The sequence below is a fragment of the Excalfactoria chinensis genome, chromosome 3 (assembly GCF_039878825.1).
Source record: "Excalfactoria chinensis isolate bCotChi1 chromosome 3, bCotChi1.hap2, whole genome shotgun sequence".
In the NCBI taxonomy this organism is placed as follows: domain Eukaryota; kingdom Metazoa; phylum Chordata; class Aves; order Galliformes; family Phasianidae; genus Excalfactoria; species Excalfactoria chinensis.
This window is the reverse complement of record NC_092827.1, coordinates 63,271,951-63,293,005: the sequence shown is the minus strand read 5'-3', so window position 1 is coordinate 63,293,005 and position 21,055 is coordinate 63,271,951. Positions and strand designations below refer to the sequence as shown.

The following is a 21,055-nucleotide window of genomic DNA, read 5'->3' as shown; positions in this document are numbered from 1 at the left end:
GCACCTAGTTTACCAACTTTGCATCTTAGCCCAAGCCCAAACAAGATCCAGACAGCAGCCAATTTCAAACCTACATCAATGACAATGACAGTGGATCACCTGCACTGGTGCAGATTTTTACAAGCACAGCAGGCAGACTGTTGTTCATCACTGGTGTAAATACATTGCTAATAATGGTGACAGTGTTGAAAAAGTGTTTTGTAGCTGAGAATTTTCTCTGTCAAATATTGTTATTGGGCTCCTTTGTCCCTCATGTAGTTTCCGTGGAAATAAATAAGAGGCATTACTGTTAGAGAACTACATAAATCTGGGAAATATGCACTTCTGATAATTGCCCAGGACTCAACATGGTGACTGTTTAGAAACTTGTTCTAAGACTGTTGCCTATTTTCTAAAATTTTCTTCTTATACTTGTAGTCAAATCCCTGAAAACTAAGTGCTCGCTTCATTCAGTGAAACACAAGAGTAGGACACTCACACACTTAAACCTCTGCAGGATTTTAACTGGTATGAAAACTGTAACATTGCAAGAGTTCTTCCATCATATACTTTCATATACTTGCTATTTTATGTTAGTTTAGGTTACAAAGGTTTAAAGCACTTGAATTTCAGTGCCAACATTGAAATAATTTGACAACTGCCTTTTAACTGTCTCTAGTTAGAATGTTTTATTCATTAGTTCATAAAAATCTGATTAGCAGAAGATTCTTGAAACATCATTGTCATCATGTTTTAAAATCAATTTACATTTACCTCCTCTAGCTATGAAATTTAAAACTATAAGGTCTTTTTATATGTAAAATATTATGAGTCAGATGAAGTGACTTAAGAAACATCAATCAAAAATATGGAAGGGATTCTAACTCAATCTGTTTATTATCTATTTTAAGTCAAATGACTGAATTATAAAAGAAAGATTTACCGGAGATTTAAGTGTATAAGAGATCTCCATAAATGAAACAGCATGACTTCCTCATATGCTTAAGGATATTAAGCAAATCTTATCATCTTATCACTGTAGAAACAAAAAATATCAACCATCCCTCACATTTGCAAAAAATTAAGGGCTGATTTTAAAGTCTTATAGTATTAAATAGCAAAAGCAGTATGATTAAGTCACATAAAATACAGCTGGAAAACATAATACAAAATAAAGGTTCCTAGCAGGTATTATGATCTTAAGCATGAAGGTCTTTCAGTGTTCAGCTTTGACATTATGCTATCACTGTCACTATACTATATTAATGTGCTCATTATAGTAAAAGAAATAGGATTGGAAAGTAACACAGACATTTTCCCTTTTTGAAGAGAAAAAAACAACAACACTGTATTGAAGCCTTTCATGTTGGGATCTAATGCAACTGAAGTGCCTCATGAATTCATTTGCACTAACTATGAGTAGTGTTACAGAGGAGGCAGGAATGCAGCAGAAGCAGGCAAGGGTGTAACAGCAGCAGATTTGTTAGTTTACACCACTGTTGAGTTGTAAGTTAAGTTGGCACTATGAAAAAAATTGTTGCTTTTAATCTAGGTTTAACTACACCCTAGCCTAGTTCACTGCATGGCCACACAAGTGCTTCTGTTGCATAAAGGAAGAACAGACGACCAGGGATGAAAATCACAACTTTCAAATGCAGTGGAAGTTTACTCTGCTTTAAGGGTTTGTGAAATTATTCTGCTAAAACTTGGTTTCACAACTGGTTTTGAGTGAATTAAGATGGAGATGTTGCAGATAAAGTCATAGTATCATAGTATCATAGTATTGTGCGAGTTGGAAGGGACCTTAGAGATCATCGAGTCCAACTCCCGGGATTCGAGCCCTCTGTGTAGCAGAGCGGCACTTCTACCCCCTGCTCCACAGGGGGGGATTCGAACCCGGGCCCCCTGGTGTTGCAAACGGGAATTCTACCGCTGCGCCACCGGAGGCACAAGTCGCATGCTTATAACTCATTTCCTTTTCCCCTTTTCCTTGCAGTATTAATTTGTCAGCCTCCTGCATAGTTGTAAGAAACACCAATGCAATCACAAAAGGAGTGACAGAGAAGCATGATTTCAGGACAGGTAGGAGGGCAGGAATGAGTAGTCCTGTGGCAGTAAGGACCTTTGCTTTCCTCAGCCCTGAAGACCACACATCTACATTTAGCTTAAACAAGATGGAGTACTGGTCAGTAGAATCAGTTCCCTGATCTACAAATGTACAAGTTCCCCTGCTGTACAAATGTAGGCACAATATGTGACAGCAGTAAAAAACAGCCTGAAACAGGAAGAAGATAGGACAGCCTCCCAGAGTACTAAGAGTTTAAATTACCTTACAGTTCACTAAAGTAGATTGAACAAAACTGCTGATCTGGACCAGCTTCCCGAAAACACACGTATTACTGTCCGATGACATTTAACAAAATACGCCTTTAATTTGACATTGCTTGCTCCAAAATTTACTATCTTTTCAGTAAATTAACTACTATAGTAGAAATATCGAACTTTCTTCTTGCAAATACCACTTTTCTATAATCATAAAATCAGATTAAACACTGTTACTGCTACAGTGTAAATAAGTTGTTTTTCTTGCATAGGGTGAGTGAACATGGAAAAAAAATACAGAATTAGAAGTTTCAGAATTTAAATGAAATCATATTATCTCTGTGGTTAAAAAGGAATCCTTGCTCTGAATTATTATCAAAGGGTGAGAAAGTCCTCTACATACAGTGCTGATAAGAGTTTGAAGGAGTTTAAACTTCAAAGACTGAGAGTTCATTCCAATACAGGCTCCTAAATGAGAAACAGAGGAATGAAAATCCAGGATTGTAATCTAAACAACATTTTTTTTTCTACTTCTAAACAATTACATTCTTTTTAGAGATGGGAGCTGTGTTTCTGTACATAGCAAAGACTCTCCCATGTTGAATAGCTATGCTTTGCTTTTTTTTTGTAATACATGAATCAAACAATTCTTAGTATCACCTCCCTTCTAGGTCCATTTAGTAAACATTCTCACTTTATGCTTTAAACACAGGACAGATGTGGTCCCTTATTAACAGCAGGTACTGACTGCTTTCATGGAACACACTGATGTGTTAGCGATGTTTTCTGTATAAAACCTACTGGTTTTCACACACAGCTAGGAAGGAGATTTGAATTCAGTATCCTAGTCAAAGGAGTTAAGACTGATACTCTGCAGATGGACACTCCAACGTAACTACCACTAGTGTCACTAAAGGAGAACCTGTAGAGAAAGGATAACTGCCTTTTCTCACGAAACTGGCATTTCAGTGTAAAGAACTCAAGGTCCTTTAAAAACAGCAAAATCAAGAATATTATTTCATTGCTTAATTGGCTCGGCATTCATGAAGAGATGTTTTATGTTCCAATTCTACTAAAAAATATCAGATCCATTATAGCTAGTAACGATGGACACTCAATACACCCTTTTTTGCAATGTTTTTACCACTAGTTTATAGAAGAAAACTGGGCAAGTATGTACAGTTACAGTAGATAGGAAAAACAGACAACTGTCTGGAGAGGATCAGAAGTGAACAGAGGTATCTTCCTGCTGTCCATGTTCACATAGAGATATTATTGTACTTGATACCTTGCATATAAGTTTTTAATTTTAATCTTAATTCTAGTCATGCAGTAGAGGTGAACTGGTGAGCACGTAATGTGGAACTCTTGACTCTACTTGGAGGACAGAACAATTAAAATGTAAATGTCATAGTATCCAGCTTGTTAGTATAGAAGGTCTTTATTGGATTTTGCTCCTAAATTCAACCATTGTACAAATTTCTAGTTTCAGAAGGAAATAACATAAAACACATTTTTCAATTCTGAAACAATTTGCTTGTTGAATGTTTATTAAACAAGTATTTCAATTAATAAATTTAAGAGGTAATATGCCAGAGCTTAGAATAGTCCCGAATATTCTACAGAAGTCACCAGATGCCTCCATTTCTGTACTTATCACTGCCTATGAAAACAGACTTCAGAAAAAAAAAACAAACACATTATCCAGCAACTTCCATGAAAAAATGGCTTAGTAAGACACACCCTGCACAAGAAACTCCAAAGAACTCTGGAACCTTTACTGCTATATTTACCGTCATATGTACATAATGGTAATTCACTAACCTACGCCCTTTTCACTGCATGTTTGCATCAAAGGTTATTAATCTGTACCTCACAGTCTGACCTAGAGATGCTGAACAAGTCACTGACGACACTGTGCCCTGTCATGCTGTTAAAAAGAATTGCCATGCTTAAACTATGTTAGCTTTTAACCCACCAATCAACTCTTAAGCCTTCCATGACAACTTCATCTATGATGTCAACCTCTGACAAGTGAGTACTTAATAAATCTCAAGCTTTGTTGTTGGAAAAGAGAAAAGAAACTCATTTCTACAGAGACTGAGTAGCAGTGAGATAATCCTTACTCTATTCTGACATTTCGCACATTGACCCCAGGGAAATAATTCCTGTCCGACTGTCCTCACTCAGAACTTTTGGAAAAAAACAGCCTTGGACTTCAGACAGTCTCACTGCTTCCTGGGGAGCCAGGGAGATAGGAAAAGAACCTGTGGGATGTTGAGATGTCAGATGGATGTTTAGAGAGTTAGAACTGGTGACCATGAAAGTTAAAATTTCAAACAATTTTAAAAGAAAAGTTGAATTCTGATTGAAGCGACAGCTAGTTATACTCGTAAATCAAGGGTCTCTTTTTAAAAACAGAATACTTCTATTTCTGAAACCCTGCTGAAATCACTGATTCTTTTAGACCAAATCAAGTTTCTCTTGCAGATCAAGATATAAACAAACACCTGTATTAATAACTTGAATTTTGTAGAGAAAAGTCTTTTAAAAAGCTAAGCTCAGAGTCTATTACACATCAACAGAATTAAAACCAAACAAACCATCTCTAAAACACTCCTTGGATTGCCTTAGCCTTGCGTTTTTCCCACTAAGGTGAAACAAGTTTTCATTTCACTAATACGAAGAAAGTTGTTTATGTACAGAACTTCTGTTCCATTTAAACTTTGTTAAAAGATGGATTTTTTTTACTTTTCTTAAGAGGGTGTTCTTACAGATAACAAATCTGTAGACCTCAAATAGAAGAATGCTATAGCAAAACAAGGGAAATAATATGTTTCACAGCTGAAACCAGAATGATATATATAATAGCTTTTAAAAAAAGCAAAACAGAAAAAACAACATTGAGTTAAAACACTGAATTGTGTCTAAATAAAGACAAATCCAATTTAAGAGTTTCGCATCAATTCCTTCACTTACATGGAGACCATTTGCATTCTGCACTGGTTGAAGCTTTTGTATTTGTTCCTTAAGTACAATAAAAGTAGACAAATAATATAAAGCAGTTTGGACAGCCTTGATCACACTATTTTCACTCATGTACCCCTAAGTTCTTTAGAAAATAGCTTATTAATGAAAATGAAGTTTGCTGGATCCATTCCCCTTAGCCTTTGAAATATCTGATGGAGACTTAGTTCCTCTACAGGCTAGTGTCCTCCTAATTATGTGAGAAAAGTTTATACTGTTTTTCAAGTTTAGTTTAAAAATTAATACATTTTCCAGATTTTTCCCATCCTTTGCAACACACACATCAAACTTATACTGCACTATATGACTACGTGTAGGCACTTACACGTGAAGTGCTACAGTACCGTCTGGCAGCATTCTGCAGAGCATGAGGCAGGGAGCCTTGCACACTGCTCTGTAATGGGCTGGCAGCTAACACAGTGCTCGTACCATGCAACGCAGGACCTTGCAGAAAGGCAGGCGCCTCAATTTCCACAGGCTCAGGTTGTTACCTTGTGGGAACAATCCCGTGCAACCTGCAGGCAGCCGTAGCAACCAGCAAACTCCAGATGCAGTTCCAGCACCCACGCTTTCGCTCCCCGCCCAGAGAACACGTCTGAGGACGCCCCTTAACACCACTACGCTAGCCGCAAACGTACCACAGTGTTTTTCATCATGGCTTTAACAGTGAAGCCGTCAGAGACCTGCGGCTTGCTTTTCTTCACGTGCCCCAGCGGCTCCTGCTTCTGGGGACGCCTGTTCCCCGCGGGCTTGGCGGGGCCGCAGCCCGCTTCCTCCACAACCATCTCACTTCAGCGGGCGAGGATCGGCACGCGGACTGCAAAAGCACAAGCAAACAACGACCGGCCGCAGTCAGCTACCCGAGCACCGAGCTGTTCCGCGCACCCCGCATCCCGCGCACACCGGCGGCATCGCCGCTTTCGCCCTCTCCTCCCCCTCCTTCGAACCGCAGCCCTCGCTCTCGGGCTCCCGGCTCGTCCCAGTGTCCCCGCATCCCCCTTTTCACCTCCGATCGCCCCGGGCGCTCCCCCTCACCCCTCTGCCACCGGCCGGGCCGCGCGCCCGTCGCTAAGCAACGCGTCAACAACCGCCGTGCCGCCGGCTGGGGAAGCGCCGGAGAAGCCCCAAAGGCAGCAAAATGAACGGCACGCGGCCCACGAGCGGGAAACCGGCGGGGCACAGCAGGCAGCAGAAATAAGTTAAAGCACGCGCGTGTAACTCGTGTCTGCGTGTGTCTGCGTGCGCGTGTGCCCGCTGGGGGAAAGCCGACAGCCACGTGAGGCAATCCGAGCACGCGAGAACTACATTACCCAGAGAGCCCCAGCGGCGCACGCGCAGTTCGCTGCCGGCTGCACTTTCTCCTCCGACCGCTCGCGTCGGCCGGGTGCCCGGCTTCGGAGCGCTCGAGCTGCGGGCTCACGAGCGTGTGCGCGCCCCCTCCTCTCTCCTCCTCTCCTGGCCGCCATGATAGGTGAGTGAGCGCGCTCCCATGCCGATAGCCCGGATGCTGATCCGCCCTTTCCTGCCCGCATGGCTGCCGCCGCGGCAGGTGTCGGCTACATGGTGGGGAGGAGGGCTGGTTTCTTGCGGTCGTGTCCGCCTCGGTGCTCGGGTGCCCGCTGTCAGCGGTGCGGTCAGGGCACGGGGTCACGGCGTCACGGCGCGGGCATGCAGCGCTGCCCTGCCCACCCCTCGTCCAGCCCTCTGCTGAGGGAACCCCGTGACAGCGCGTCCAGGGCCTGCAGCCAGAGTCGTTTATAATGAATTGTTATTTCTCTACGCTATATCCACGTAAATACCGCTGGGCAAGCCTTGCGAGATTCACGAACCTATCTGGCTGTGAGGCGTTCTTGGCCTGACACGGTGCTTGCTGGCAGGGATGCGTAAAAGAAGCGATTTAGTCCTCATGCAGGCTGGGAGCTTGGCCGTTTGGTCCTTGAGGGGCTCCGCAGCCGCCTGCTGCTGCTGCTGCTGCAGTAGGCGCGAAGCAGCGAGCTGCTGTGTGAGCTGGGCACTGCCGCGGAGCCGCCCGCCTCTGGTCCGCTTCCTCAGGCGCCCTGCTTTAGCCTCGCTGTTCGGCGTGGTTGTTGTCTGCTCAGAATGACGTGACAACATGCTTTGCTGAAAGAAAGCACAGGAGATCACGTAGTCCACCATATCAATGTTAATGTTATGCCTTCTGCTGGTTTGTTGCTTTGCTATAGTATGTGCAATCGGTGTTTACAGAGCTGCAGTGTTTGCTTTTGAGAACTTTGAGGTAATACCCTTATGGCTACGAAGTTCACGCCTTCAGCCTTCACAGCGAAAGGTTGCTGTTTGTTCACTGTGTATGCAGACATGCTTTACGTGACTGAGGAATTGTTGCTTTACTTTTGCTGTGGCAGACACATGTTTCTGAATATTGATCGTGAACTGTACTCCCCAGTTAGCTGCAGATTTATAAGCACTGCCTTATATGAGTTGCTATTCTAAGTGATTTAAGCAGGATCCTTTTGTTTTAATGAAGATAGCAAAAACACACACAAAGCTTCCAACACTCCCCTCCCCCCCACAAAATTCTGTAACTAAAATAATTGCTTTCCAAGTACATGATGTAGTGATGCAGTGCAACATCCAGCCCTCTGAAAAGTTTCCTCAAAGCACTTAGGAATACTATGGCAAAGATGAGACTAGTAGGAAGGAAAGGGGGAAAGACTGTAATCTGTATGAACGCTATTTAAAATCTGAATGCTTATAGAATTATATCATGAGGTAAATAACATAGTTTCCAAAATGTGTTGTTCTTGGAACTCTGGAGATGCTTGATGTCCACAGTGAGTTCTTGTGGCACAACAGGACAGTTGTGCAATATATGGCAATTAATTCCTTTAATTGTTTTTTAATTTCCTATATCTTTCATTTACTTCCACTTTGCAGTTGTGCTATGACACGTGCAGAACAGACCTGATTACCGTGTTAGTCTTGCTATTTTAAATGTTCTATCATGTTTTGTCATATTTGCTTGTTTCTTTTTGTCTTTCACTGATGAAATAGGTGAACGTTTAAATTTCTTCTACTCAAAGTCTCTTTAAAAAAAAATAAAAAAAATATTTTCCTCTGTGAAGTTCTTCAAGATTTTTTGCTAGCAAATGCTTTCCCCCCCCCCCCCCCCCCCGTAAATTATATCATTCCAGAAGAGGCTAAACCATTGACATACATCACGGACTGGAGCAGGAAGGAGAAATGAAATAGTTACATACGAAATTACATATAACCTTTATTGCCAAAATGTTTGGCTCAAGGTATCTGGGATTAGAACTAAGAATTCCAAGTTCCATTTCTAACCACAAGTAATTAGAAAAAAGGCCCATTGTAGCAAAATATGGAAATAATATGTTGGAGATTCTCTGCCAAAGTAATGTATTTCTTTGTTTTAGGTGCATTGTAATCCAAAGCCCTCATCAGAATCAGTTTTGATACTGTTTCTTTAAGAGCTGGAATGAATTTCCAAATCAGAAACACATTGTGCCCCTTTTACTGATATAAATCCATTGCTCTGGGATACTCCGTATCGTGAGACTATCAGTTGTGTCACTGATCAGGGGACAGAAGCAAATAATACTCGCAATGGTGCAGGTTTTTCAAGTTCTTATATGTAGTAGAAGCCCAAGGGAAAGTACAACCATTTGTACAAACTCTGTTGCTATTTTGTCCAGTAGGTGAAAGAGATGCAATTTGTTCTCTTCAATCAATGGTATTATTTATTATTTTTTATTGTGTGTATGTGATACACCTTACACAGTTATTACTGTACTGCAGATCAACATGTAATACGAAATGTAACCAGTGATGTATGAAGTTTTCCACTAAAAGAAGAAAAAATGGAAATGTTGGAAATATATAACTATATGCTTAGAATTTCACAAGCTCCACCCAAAGCTTGGTCTTTGCAGGTTGTTAGCAGGCAGGCTTTAGTGATACGATTGTCAGTCATTTAATAATGTGTTTCTTCTGCCTTCTGTTCCTCAGTGTTGTGTCTTGCAAGTGTTTGTATTTCTGAGGGCTTATTTCCTCAGTAGACACATTTCTTTATGATAAAATATTATCTTCAAAATCTGTAACAACTTCTCTGTTTCTAAATATTGTGCTGCAAGGCTCACCTAGCTCGTTTGTATATATATTGATCAGTACAGAAGCAGTGGAAAGGTGGGTGACATTACCCAACAACTGAAAAGTTGACTGGAACCTTCTTGTCTGTTTTATTGCTGATATTGGTCAAGTTGGAGAAAATCAGAACATTGCTGCTTCATTTTGGAGGTAGTGTAAAGCCTGCCTGATACTATTAAGTTGTCTCTGAGCTGTAGCTCTTCATATTGCATCAAGTACTGGAATAGGTTCCCCAGGGAGGTGGTTGAATCGCCATCCCTAGATGTGTTTAAGAGCCGTCTGGATGTGGTGCTCAGGGATATGATTTAGCAGAGGGTTGTTAGAGTTAGGGTACTGTGGTTAGGCTGTGGTTGGACTTGATGATCTTCAAGGTCTTTTCCAACCTGGGTAATTCTATGATTCTATGATCACTTTCCTCACTTAAGCATATTCATGCCTGTATGAGGACTGTTAATGTTTGACCCGGGAAAAAATGTAGCACGAACCTTCTTGCTTTTTTTTGTGTTCCATCACTGTAGAATGGCTCTTGCGGTCAGTTTGTCTTTTTCTTCCCCCTCCAAGCCTTTGACTGAGAGCGTTTGCAATCCTGGTATATGAAGGGAAAGCATTTAGAAATTGATTTGATAAGTTGAAGAGGTGCAGAAACTGGTAAAAATGAATGAAGGTGCCAACTGAGGAAGGAACTTGTCATTCCATGGCAGTTTAAATGATATCAAGGTAGTCATATATTAATATTCAGGAAACGAAAGCAGTTTCTTGGCCATCAGAAGGTATTGGTTGTGCCATGTTATTTGTGAAGGTGCTTGAAGAGGGTATTTGTTGTTAGAAGGCTCAGACATCATTATTCACTTTTCTGTGTGAAGTCTTATGTAAGTTCTTACAAAATTCTTAAGTTTTATGGTGTATTACATTAAAAGAACAGGGTTGTTACAATGCTGAGTTTGCTTGTGATGACATAGATGAGCACTGAAACAAATTAATTTACATCTGTACATTTCTATTGAAAGCAAAGGTTTTTTCCACAAACAAGAGGATATGGTTGGCCTTACTTATTCCTGTTTTTCTAAGTATAAAGCTATTCTTTATCATGCCATCATTGCAGTAGTTCAGTGTTTTTTTTTGTTTTTTTTTTTTTGTTTTGTTTTTTTTTTTTTTTTTTTTTTTTTTGTTTTGTTTTGTTTTGTTTTACTGGTAAACCTAGAAAATGGAACTGTCTTGTGTCACATCTAACATATCAGATTTAATAACATTCAGTGTGTTGAGCTAAGTGAGCTCCAAAAGAGTATGAATCCCAAAGAACGGGAATATCTGGGCTTTTCCCGACTACTGTGTGAGTAGTTTCTCTAAGACACTCTTTCCATCAGTGCAAACATGAACTCTCATTGAATTTTCCCTCCCATGTTCAAAGAACAGCGTTCAGTTGCTTTTTATCTTAATCATTTTTTTTGCTATGGGTTTTCCTTTTTAAAATATCTTCAAATTTCTGGTGATATCCATTGAAGTCATGGAAAAAGTGTTTTCCAGTTCACTCATTGCTGTGAAACAAAGGAATTATGCTTGATGAAAATGAAACATATTACATTTCTGACATGTGGTCCTCATTGCATTTGTTTTGTTTTTGGGTGAGCTGTAATATTTTTTTGGTACGTTTATTTCTTCCTTTTTCTGATACAGTGTCCTCTGTGGAATACTCTCAGTGGAAACATATGTTCAGAACTTCAAAGTAATTACACTATTACTAAAAGCTTCATAATCAGATTACTGAAACTAAATGTTAAAAAATAAATAAATTGATTTTCTTTATCCAATCATATCAATTTCATTACGGTCTGCTCTGCAGCTGATTGAAGGAACATGGCAGAAGAAAGTCAATGACAGTTTATAAAGAATATCCAAGTCTGTTGTAAAGCTGGTTCCTCATGAACAAAAGTGAGCTTAGAGGAGTTTTTAGGCCTAGAGAGTAAGATTAGAGTATATAAATATTGCCCGCTGCAAGAGCAAACTTTTAGTTGTACTTAACTTAGCTTGCCAAACTGCATAATCTGGCAAGCTTGCCTTGACTGAAGCATGAGCCTGTCTCCTTACACTAATTGACCCACTTCAAAACGTTAGGGTCAATGTGTATCTGAAATACATGGGATGAATTTGTTTCAGCCAAAGCTGTTCATTGCCAGGGACATTTTTTGATTGAAAACCAAAACAAACAACAACAGAAAAAAAACAAACTTAATTTTGCTCTAGCACAGTCAGGTCATAATTCTTTGGTCTACAAGAGCACATCCAGAGCAGGAGCTGTACGTGATGTCGTTTTTTAAGTGTTCAGAACTCATCTGGAAACTGTAGGACTGTCTGAAGATGTTGGGATGTTGATTTGAACAAAGAGGCTGTCTATTACAGTCTCACCAGGCCCTGGGTATAGCAATCTGTTGACCTGCTCTGTATATTTTCTTCAAGCTGTATGACCCTATAGGCTCACCTTTAAGTAGAGTATTTTGACTCACAGACTTTACATAACCTGCAAGTATTTTATTGATATTAGCTGCATATCTGTTTAATAGTATACCTGGCTTTAGGCTCCTGTGTCCTTTATGTAAACACGTGAATCTCAGAGAAATTTTAAAGCAGGCTAATGACCAATGTTTTTCATTTTGTAATTTATTTTTTCTCTCCACATCCTACTCATCATACTGATTGCCCTCATTGTACACAATAAAATAGCAGATGAAGCTGAAAAGTTTCTTTTGCAGTACTTTTAACAATTTCCATTAGAATTATCCTGTCGGAAGCAAATGTCCCATCTGGTTTACTCTTTAACACAGCAGAACTATTTAGTGAGCTGTGTGGCAGAGCCTGGCTGAATTCCACACAGTGCAGCTCTTGGCCCTGAGCAAGATGAGCACAATCTGTTTCCCATATTTCTAATAAAGGAAAGGAAGAGTTTCTTCATTTGCTTCTTTCTTTTATTATGTTTGCATTTTATGCTTCCCTTTCTTAGAATAGCTGCTTTCCTGCTGTTCTCTATTTTTTTATTTTTTTTTTCCCCATCCAGGTAAAATGAAAACGCATTGCAGCTTATAAAAGTACTGAACACTGCTCTGAAAGAACATTAAGACTTAGTTTTTTAAAGCATAGCATGGGGCTTTGGCCACATCAGTCCTACTAAAACATCTGAAGCTTAGCAGAAACACCTTTGGAAGCCATTTCTTATGCCTTAGATGCTCTGTGGACAAATACAGGAGATGAGTAACCTGTATGAAAACATGGGGGGGAGAGGAGTCACACAGCTGATCCCTGCCCTGTCCTGTGAGTTCACCTGAATTCACTGTCTGAATTTTGTGGACAGATGCTTCAATCTGTGACTTTCTTCTCCTGTTCATATTTGAGAGTTACTGAGAGTTACATGTACTTACCATGGGTTAATAAGTGTGTTTTTTCCTGGGGCTTATAAAAGTGCATCTCTGAATTGATGTCTGGATGAAATTAATTTTTACTTATTGATATTGTGTGCCTCCGATGGTGCAGCGGTAGAATTCCCGTTTGCAACACCAGGGGGCCCGGGTTCGAATCCCCCCCTGTGGAGCAGGGGGTAGAAGTGCCGCTCTGCTACACAGAGGGCTCGAATCCCGGGAGTTGGACTCGATGATCTCTAAGGTCCCTTCCAACTCGCACAATACTATGATGATACTATGATACTATGATATGAAGAGAAATATAAGCACTAAAAAGTAAACATCAGATACTTAATATCGTATTAAATACCTTGTAATCAAGCAGTGCATCAGTGAACAGCTGCTCTGTTAACATAGTTACCTTTTACTGAGGTGGTTTTTTCTTCAGCCAGATAACATCCTGACCAAACAGTATGTAACTTACATCGAAGTGAGCAAGCTGTTTTGTGAATTTGACTCTGTAAAGACATATCACAAACGTGTTTAGAATTTGATTCCTTTCTTCTTGCTTATGTAGTGCTTTACATTACAAATGTAAGCTTCAGATAGCACTACGTAACTCTTGCGTGTGATATAACTTAGATTCAATACAGGCTTGAAATGTTTCTCATAGAGCACTCTACTTTTGTAGGTGTAGCATTTCCTAATCATATTTGAACAATGTTTACTATTCCTGATTTGTTAATATTAAGATATTAGCATTTCAGTATTAGAAAAACTGAAAAATGTAAGGAATTTATGTAGGTCGTAGAACAACAATTGTTATAATTCCAGTTAGGAGCTGGGAAGTCTTTGTGTGTCACTGTGTGAAGTAACTGCAGTGTTAGCTCCCATTTCTTTTTAAATATGTTATTTTAGAACTGTTCATGTAATCAGTTTCCTGAGCTAAGAGAAAGAAGACTGCCTGCTGTAAACCAATTTAAGATGCAATCAGCACACAAAACTCAAACAGTTGATTTTTATGTGAATACAGCTTTTGAAATCTTACTTCATTTCTAGACGTGAATATGATTAGGCAGTCCTTCGAGGACAAAAGGCTGTGTACACAGGTGGAGTCTTGATTTTGCTACTTGTGTAATTGGGAGAGGGGCTTCAAATACAAAACCAAGAAAAGTTTGTTGTCTTCGTTCATTTTATCAAAGTGAAATTATTATTCATATCTACTCACTGCATCTTTGTTTCTAAAAGAATGACCCTTCTTGGTTTTTCCAATAAAATCAGAAATGATTTTTCTAGACTTTGCCTTTATAATGTAGCTAATGTGTTCACCTAGTGCTGATAAGGACAATGAAAACAGTCTCCTTTTTCCTTGTATGTCCAAAGTGTAGTAGTAGAACTCCTTAGTCTTTAGTCTTCTCCTTTAGTGCCTCAAAGGCTTTGCCCTTTTAGCATTCACCAGTGCTGGACATTAGGTACAATTTACAGCAAGCCATTCATTAATAACATTTCTTAACTACAGATTTTTCCATCTTGTACCTAATTCTCCAAAACATCAGACCCAGGTACCTTGAAAATTACAATGAGAAAGGTGAAGCAATTTGTCGGAACAAAGCTTATTTAAACTTAGATGTTGGGATGAATTGCAACTGCTTGCTGGAGATGAAAAGTAAGAGGATTTTTACTATATTAGGTACAGCTACTAAAAATGCAGTCTCCCCATCTGTGCTTCTCTATGGTGAAATTCTTAGGATTTGGGAAGGAGAGTTCTACCCTTAACTGGAGGTGACCCGTTTTCCTTTCTGGTTCTGGACTCCTTTCCCTTAAAACCAACCATTCATACTGCTTTGATAGTGATTTTTATTTTTATTTTTTTTTTTTTTAATTTTATTTTATTTTATTTTTTAACAGAAGTAAGATGTAAACTTTCCTTTTCCTGCATTTTCCTACTTCCAGCACTGCTCCACAGGCTGCCTTGTGATTGTTCTGGATGAGCTCCGTGTGAAGGTTTACAAGGATCTGACATTTTACATAAAACTAGCAATGTTGAGCACTTAAAGTGCTTAGAGGTCTTTATCTACCAGATCTTTATTTAAATGATTAAGTTGCCATCCTTTCACAGCAGTTTAGAGTTATAATTTCATATAAAAGTAGCCCCATATGAGGATATTAATCAGTGATGTTTTTTGGGTAACAACAGGTTTCTGTTCTTCCTTTGAATTTAGTATCATTTGGTGTTCTACATTTTGTTACTGACAAAGTTCAACTTTTTTTCTAAACATTTTTTGTTAGAAAGATTTCAGGATCGCCGATAGATTACTCAGAGGTACAGTCTTGTACTGGATGAAGGATGTACAATATTAGTGATATTTTTTTGGGACAGTTCTGTAAACTGTCTTAGTAAAAATTTTCTAAACTAATGCTTCTTTAATGTGTACTTCAGTATTTTAAGTAATTGGCTATCTACTTTTTTCTTAAGGGTCTTCTCCTTTTTGTCTTTCCTTGGAGAATTAAATTGTCCAAATGTGCGTTTTACACTTTTGGTGACTGACAAGTGATACTGATTTGTCTTCTCCTATGCCTTCAAGCAGAACAGTCTTTTTTTCTTTTTTTCCCCCCAGTTCCTATTTATGGGTACAGACAAAATAGGATAGTGTTGTCTATTTGGAGTTAGTTCAAAACAACAACAAATTAAATAACAATGAAGAATATTTGTACTAAACAATTTCTACCACCTCCTTGTGAATAAAAGCAAACACAGATGGGGACTGTAATAAAGCTCAATGTATAATCATGCTTGCGATTAGTTCTTGTCCTAACTAGTTGAATTCAAGCATATCTGTCTGCAGTTCCTTCTTAACACCTGTGTTAAAGGTGACTTCAAGCATACATTTGTTAACATTACTTCATATAGAAGTTAAATAGAGCATCAGTATACTAGAAGATTAGTTTTTTTTAAGGAAAAAATATGCAGGGCTGGAAGACAGAACATTTGTCAGTACTTTTCTGTAAGTTCTCACAAAACTTATTCTACTCAGCTGACTAATGTTTTGAAATGGACTTAATTCTGTAAGTACAAATCTGGTGGTTTTGTTGTCCTTTTTTTTTAACTTTTTCTTCTTTCTCTTGTCCCCCCTCCTTGCAGTATTGTCCTGATACATCAAAGCAAAATTTGCTTCTTTGGGTAAATTACACAAACATCATTTGTCTCCAGTCCCTTCTTAAATGTGCTTATGCAGAACACAGCTTTGTCTCTCTTCTTTCTTTTCTTTTCTTTACTGTCATGTGCATTGTAGTCAAACGTGAGAAATATGTAACATAACTCTGTATGAGCCATCTAGTCAGTAACTATGAAGAATAAAGTCGCTTGTTCTGTATTTATGGGTAGTAATCTATGTTTTTAACTGGTCTAGTCATGGGTATTTTTTAACTACATTAAAAAGTGCTGCAATTCCAAATCATACCACTTTGCACCATAGTTATGTTTTGTGAATTATACTTTGCTTAAGCCGTAATTGAACTACAATACGACTATAAAGAGATCTTTCAGAATAATGGAAACATGAATACTTTTGCAGTATAGCTGAATGTGAATGCTTCAAATTTGCAGAGAGGCCAAATCTTAGTAGACAGAATTTATGTATTTATTTATTTGTTACACTGATGCGTCGAATTGTTAATAAGTTTTTAGGAAGGGGTGTAGAATGCTGAATTTAGTCTGGGAATTGCATTAAAAAAAGCCACCAAATGTTTTGTAGAGATTTCAGTTTTCTAGGGTTTGTGGTAGGCTTATTCTCATTGTGACAGTAACACTGTTTATCTGACTTTCCCTGTTATTTCAATAAGAGTGATGCCCTAAGAGTGATGCCCCTGTAGTGAACTACAGAAGGTGCAATGAATTATTAATAACAAGCAGAGTTTAATGTGGTTGTATAGCCCCTGAAGGAGTTGGAATAGTGTACTCTGTAAAACCATTCAGTCCACCTGATCTTGACAAATTGAGAGCATCAAAAACGCACTCCTTCTTGTTAACACCAAAGAAAGGAAAAGGTGACTTGGGAATGCATCAATATTTAGCCTTCTGTAGAATTTGGAAAGGATAATGTTGAGCAGCATTCTATAAATAACTGTCTCCTCTCTTTGTTCCTTAAAGCAGCAGACTGATACTTCTCTGTGAAGTTAACCTTTCTGTCTCTATTTTTGTTTCACTGAAAAAGAAAGTGATGAGATTGTGATGTTGCATGGATCATTTCTACTGATTATATGAGTTAAAAATATGCTGGGTAGCGATCTAAAGGGAACAAAACAAATACAATTACCTTAAAAACAACTGTGTTGTATTAATAGATCGTTCTAATTAAGATTGGTTTTAAGTGAACTAAGAAGGCTAGAATTAGTGGAATATACAAAACTTGTTTTTGATGTTTTAAAGATCTAATAATTAATACTTGTCCCTAGAGTGGTTGATATGGCTGTTCAAAGTTTGATGCATCAAATTTTTATTAATATTTAGCAACTTGCCCATCTTTCTCAATGATGTTTGTTCATGTCCCATTTGCCACTTACACAGCTAATATACAAATTTAATGTTCTTAATTGTCACAACTGAATTTTGTTAGTTTTCCTCCAGTTGTGACAAAATGAAACTGGAGATTTGGTGCATGCAGAACTATTTTCCTTTTAGTATACGTAGCATAACCTGTAGTGGAGATAAAACCAGGCAGTTGCTATATAGCAGTTAGAGTTTGTACAAATTATGTTCATTTTTCCCCAAGCACAATGTTTCAATTCATGTGCGTTAATCAATGCTACTTCTAATAGCCGTTGGCTGTAAATTCTCATTCTTGCAGTTTTGCTGGGAATCAAATTGTGATCTTCCTACTGCAGCACCTCTATTGTTAAACTACTGAAATTTTGACAATCTAAGATGGAGTGAGCGGTTTATCCATCTTTTCAGGGTAAGCATTTACTTCATCTGCCTTGCTGGGGCTGCTACTCGATCTGTTTTTTAATGTAGTGCAGTTCCTGCTTCTCAAGCTATATTCTTTTCCTGCAGACTCTGAAGTACTCCTCTGTTTGGAAACAGAACTCTTCTGACAGACATCAATGAGCAGTAATTCAAACAGGAAAAGCGCCCTTCAGGGGGGGGAAAAAAAAAAGAAAGTTGACCATTGGTGGAAACACACTATAGTGTTTTCCATCTTGGGTACTTCTTAGGTGTTTCCTTTCCTTGCACTAAACTAATTGTTCATTGAAGCTTCACATGTATTATTTCTATACAACTCCAATTTTGTTTTGTTGACATGTGCATTTGTTCTTTTTGGAAGTTGCTTTTCATCTCAGTTTGATTTAGTTGTTACGGAAGTAAGTTATGATGTAATTAATTAGTTATTACAAGTTGTTCACTTGTAAAATAACTGTGGAGCTTAAGACTCCCTTACAGCTCCCATTTCTGTTAATTTGTCTAATTGTAACTAATTACATGCTAGGTCATTTCAATGCAAAATAAAATAGGCTTGGTTTTGTGTCCAGCTGGGCTTTTAGACTTGTTTTCAGGCTTAGATAGATGAGATCTGGCCATTCGTACTGTAGTGGTTGTGATGTTGCTGCCTGCAGTGTACTTCTGCCGGAGGCTGCTGCCCTCAAGCACAGGAGCAGAACCAGCAGCGTGTTGAGAAGTTCCCCCCAGCTGCTCGTTCCAGTCAGCAGTTGGGTGTCACCCAAGGAATTATCACCTGGAGTTTAAATGTTCATCCTGATGTGCAGGAAATCAAACAAATCTGATTGGGGTTAACAGGGGCCTCCTGATGAAAAAGGAAGAGAGCTGGAATCAGGGCTAGGTGACCCTGGAGAAACACAATCCAAGTGCAGGGAAGAGCTTAAGAAAGCAAAGGTCCAGTTTGGCCAGGGATGAGAAGGGCAGAAGGAAGGGCTGGTGCAGATTTATCAGCTGTGAAAGAAGCTCTAGGGAAAAGGAGGGAACATTGTGGGTTGATGACTTTCAGCAAAGAGAGAATAACAAAACAGCTGTAGGAAAATTATGTATTAATCTGTAACTGTTAGCCTAATAAATGCAAATCATATCTAGCAGTGAGAGCAATTAAATTTATATTGCTCTCTACCTTAGAATTGTTTTTTTCCATCTATCTTCTGCCCTTTCTTTCACACGCTGCCTCTACTGAGTATAGCACAGGTACGATGTTGTTTTGGAGACTTTTTTTTCTTTTAGAAATGATTTCTGCAAAAGCTACAATGAAAACCTCTAATCTGACAGCTTGGTGAACTTCAGAAAATAGTGGCATGTGTTTAAGGTTAGAAAATGTAACATCTTTCTTCATCTTTTATGAACGGTTGTGTTCTGCTGTTTGCTGTGGATGAGGGAGAACAGTTTTGCAGTAGCTAATTAGTGCTTAAGGTTTATTTTTTATGTTTTGTATTTTGTGGCCTATTATGTAAACATTTTTGCAAATAAAAAATGCCTCTGGAGGTGAATTTTTCTGCTGTTTTCAGAATGGTCATTGATAATTATAACACTAAATAAAGAGTTATTGCATACATCTATTTGTGGTGTGAAAGGATATTTCAGGATAATGAACTGTTACTTATAAGCCTGACTGCCTGGAGTGAAACTCTTTACTCCATTCTTATTTGATGGGAATGTCCTACTAAAGGCCATTTTGATAATTTAAGCTCCATGTAACTAAATCCCATTCAACAACTGGCAGCCAACTGGCAACAACGAGTTATTTCTTGTAGCACTAGTTAGTAGGTGAGAGGAGAATGAAATCCGAAGAACCTGTTAAATGATAGGAATGATTTCCCTTTTGACTCCCGTACCTGCTTGGTACTCTTTAATAATCCTGTTGATTTCAGTGAGGGGACATGTTGGGACTATTCAAATAAGAAATAATGTCAAAGGTTCAAAATGTGAAAAATATTGAAATCTCTCATTTAGTTGAAATAATTTTTTGTATAAACATATGCCAAACAAAAATAATGTATGAAAATTAGCTATGGTTTAATAGATTAATATTACTTTAACTGAACAAGTTAATAAAATAGGAGTATTTAAAGGTACATTTTAAATGTTTTATTCATTTTTCAGAGAAAATCATTGTTCATATAAATTAATAGGTTTCTGTTACAAAAAAAAACTTAAAAACAACTGCATGTCTTTATAAATTCTGTCACTGTAAAGAATTATCTGCATGGTTTGATCAATTAGGTTCACTACATGAATTAAATTAGGTATTTATCTCCTGTCTGAAATAAACTCATTGTGATCTAAGAGTGTGGTTTTAGAGATTTAAAATACTGAAAATACTGAGGTAAGGAAGGTGGTGTTCTTTAGCAAACAAAACAAGTCAATGTAAAATTCTTAATATGTCAATAAAATGCACCCTACTTATTTGGGGAGAAAAAGAAAGTCTATTAATTGAGAATTGATGGAAGCATGTTCAAGAAATGAGTGTAAACCAAGAGAACTAGATGGGTTGTCAGTGCAAAATATATGCAGTTATGAACGGCAGAACATGTTTTAACAGGTGATACTTTTCATTAAGGTAATATGGTGCACATAGATAAATCTCCTTAATTAGATTTGCTTAATTATATTAGTTAAGTTGCATAGTTTGTATAGTAAGATTGGAAGCAAGCATACTATCCTGGGCAGACAAATTCAGCTTACCTGTAACTCAAGTTAGTGTCATCTAGTTGTTTTTTTTCTTTTAGAATGCAAATGTCAATCAGACCTAAACTGATTAGGAGTCTAGTTATCTGAGAGATGTAAAGTAAGTTAACAATATTTATTTAAGTCCTAAAGAAAAATGCCCACATTAGCATCCTAGCGGTAACCTTATTGGCAGTATTGGCAAAATGGTGATTAGAATGAATCACTATCTTAATTCTTAGTTTGTTCAGGGTAGCTATTAGTAGTTGAAGTAATTAGTAGTGATTTGGTTAGAAGGGAAGGATTTGATTCATTACAAGAATAGTGAATAGGCTTGTTACCTCTCATTAGTTCCATATGAAGAGTAGTCATTATGCTTGGGATCACTCAGCCACAGTGATGACAGAAATTCCTGATGGAATACATGGAATGAGGACACATCAACAAGGCCCCCAAATGTGACCAAGAAGACCAGTGGTAACTTGGAGTGCACTAAGAAGTGTGGCCAGCAGACTGATGGAGGTTA

The 21,055-nt window shown here is 38.4% G+C and overlaps 2 protein-coding genes across 6 annotated transcripts in view; one reads left to right on the top strand and one right to left on the bottom strand.

Annotated features, from left to right (window-relative positions):
- PACRG (parkin coregulated) overlaps positions 1–7,128 on the bottom strand; it is a 175,470-nt gene extending 168,342 nt beyond the window's left edge. For 2 of the 5 annotated variants that reach the window (XM_072332502.1, XM_072332503.1), the window contains exons 1-2: positions 6,335–6,598; positions 5,967–6,145 (exon numbers count right to left, since the gene is read on the bottom strand). In XM_072332502.1, the coding sequence (XP_072188603.1) occupies positions 5,967–6,113 (147 nt within the window). In that variant the 5' untranslated portion in view covers positions 6,114–6,145; positions 6,335–6,598. Of the gene's footprint in view, positions 1–5,966; positions 6,146–6,334; positions 6,599–6,638 lie in introns of those variants that run through there. The other 3 variants (XM_072332501.1, XM_072332500.1, XM_072332499.1) reach the window with 3 other exon arrangements.
- Positions 6,667–21,055, top strand: part of PRKN (parkin RBR E3 ubiquitin protein ligase) — a 632,920-nt gene continuing 618,531 nt past the window's right edge. Inside the window, exon 1 of the mRNA XM_072332498.1 lies at positions 6,667–6,799. Within this exon, the coding sequence (XP_072188599.1) occupies positions 6,793–6,799 (7 nt within the window). The 5' untranslated portion in view covers positions 6,667–6,792. The remainder of the gene's footprint in view (positions 6,800–21,055) is intronic.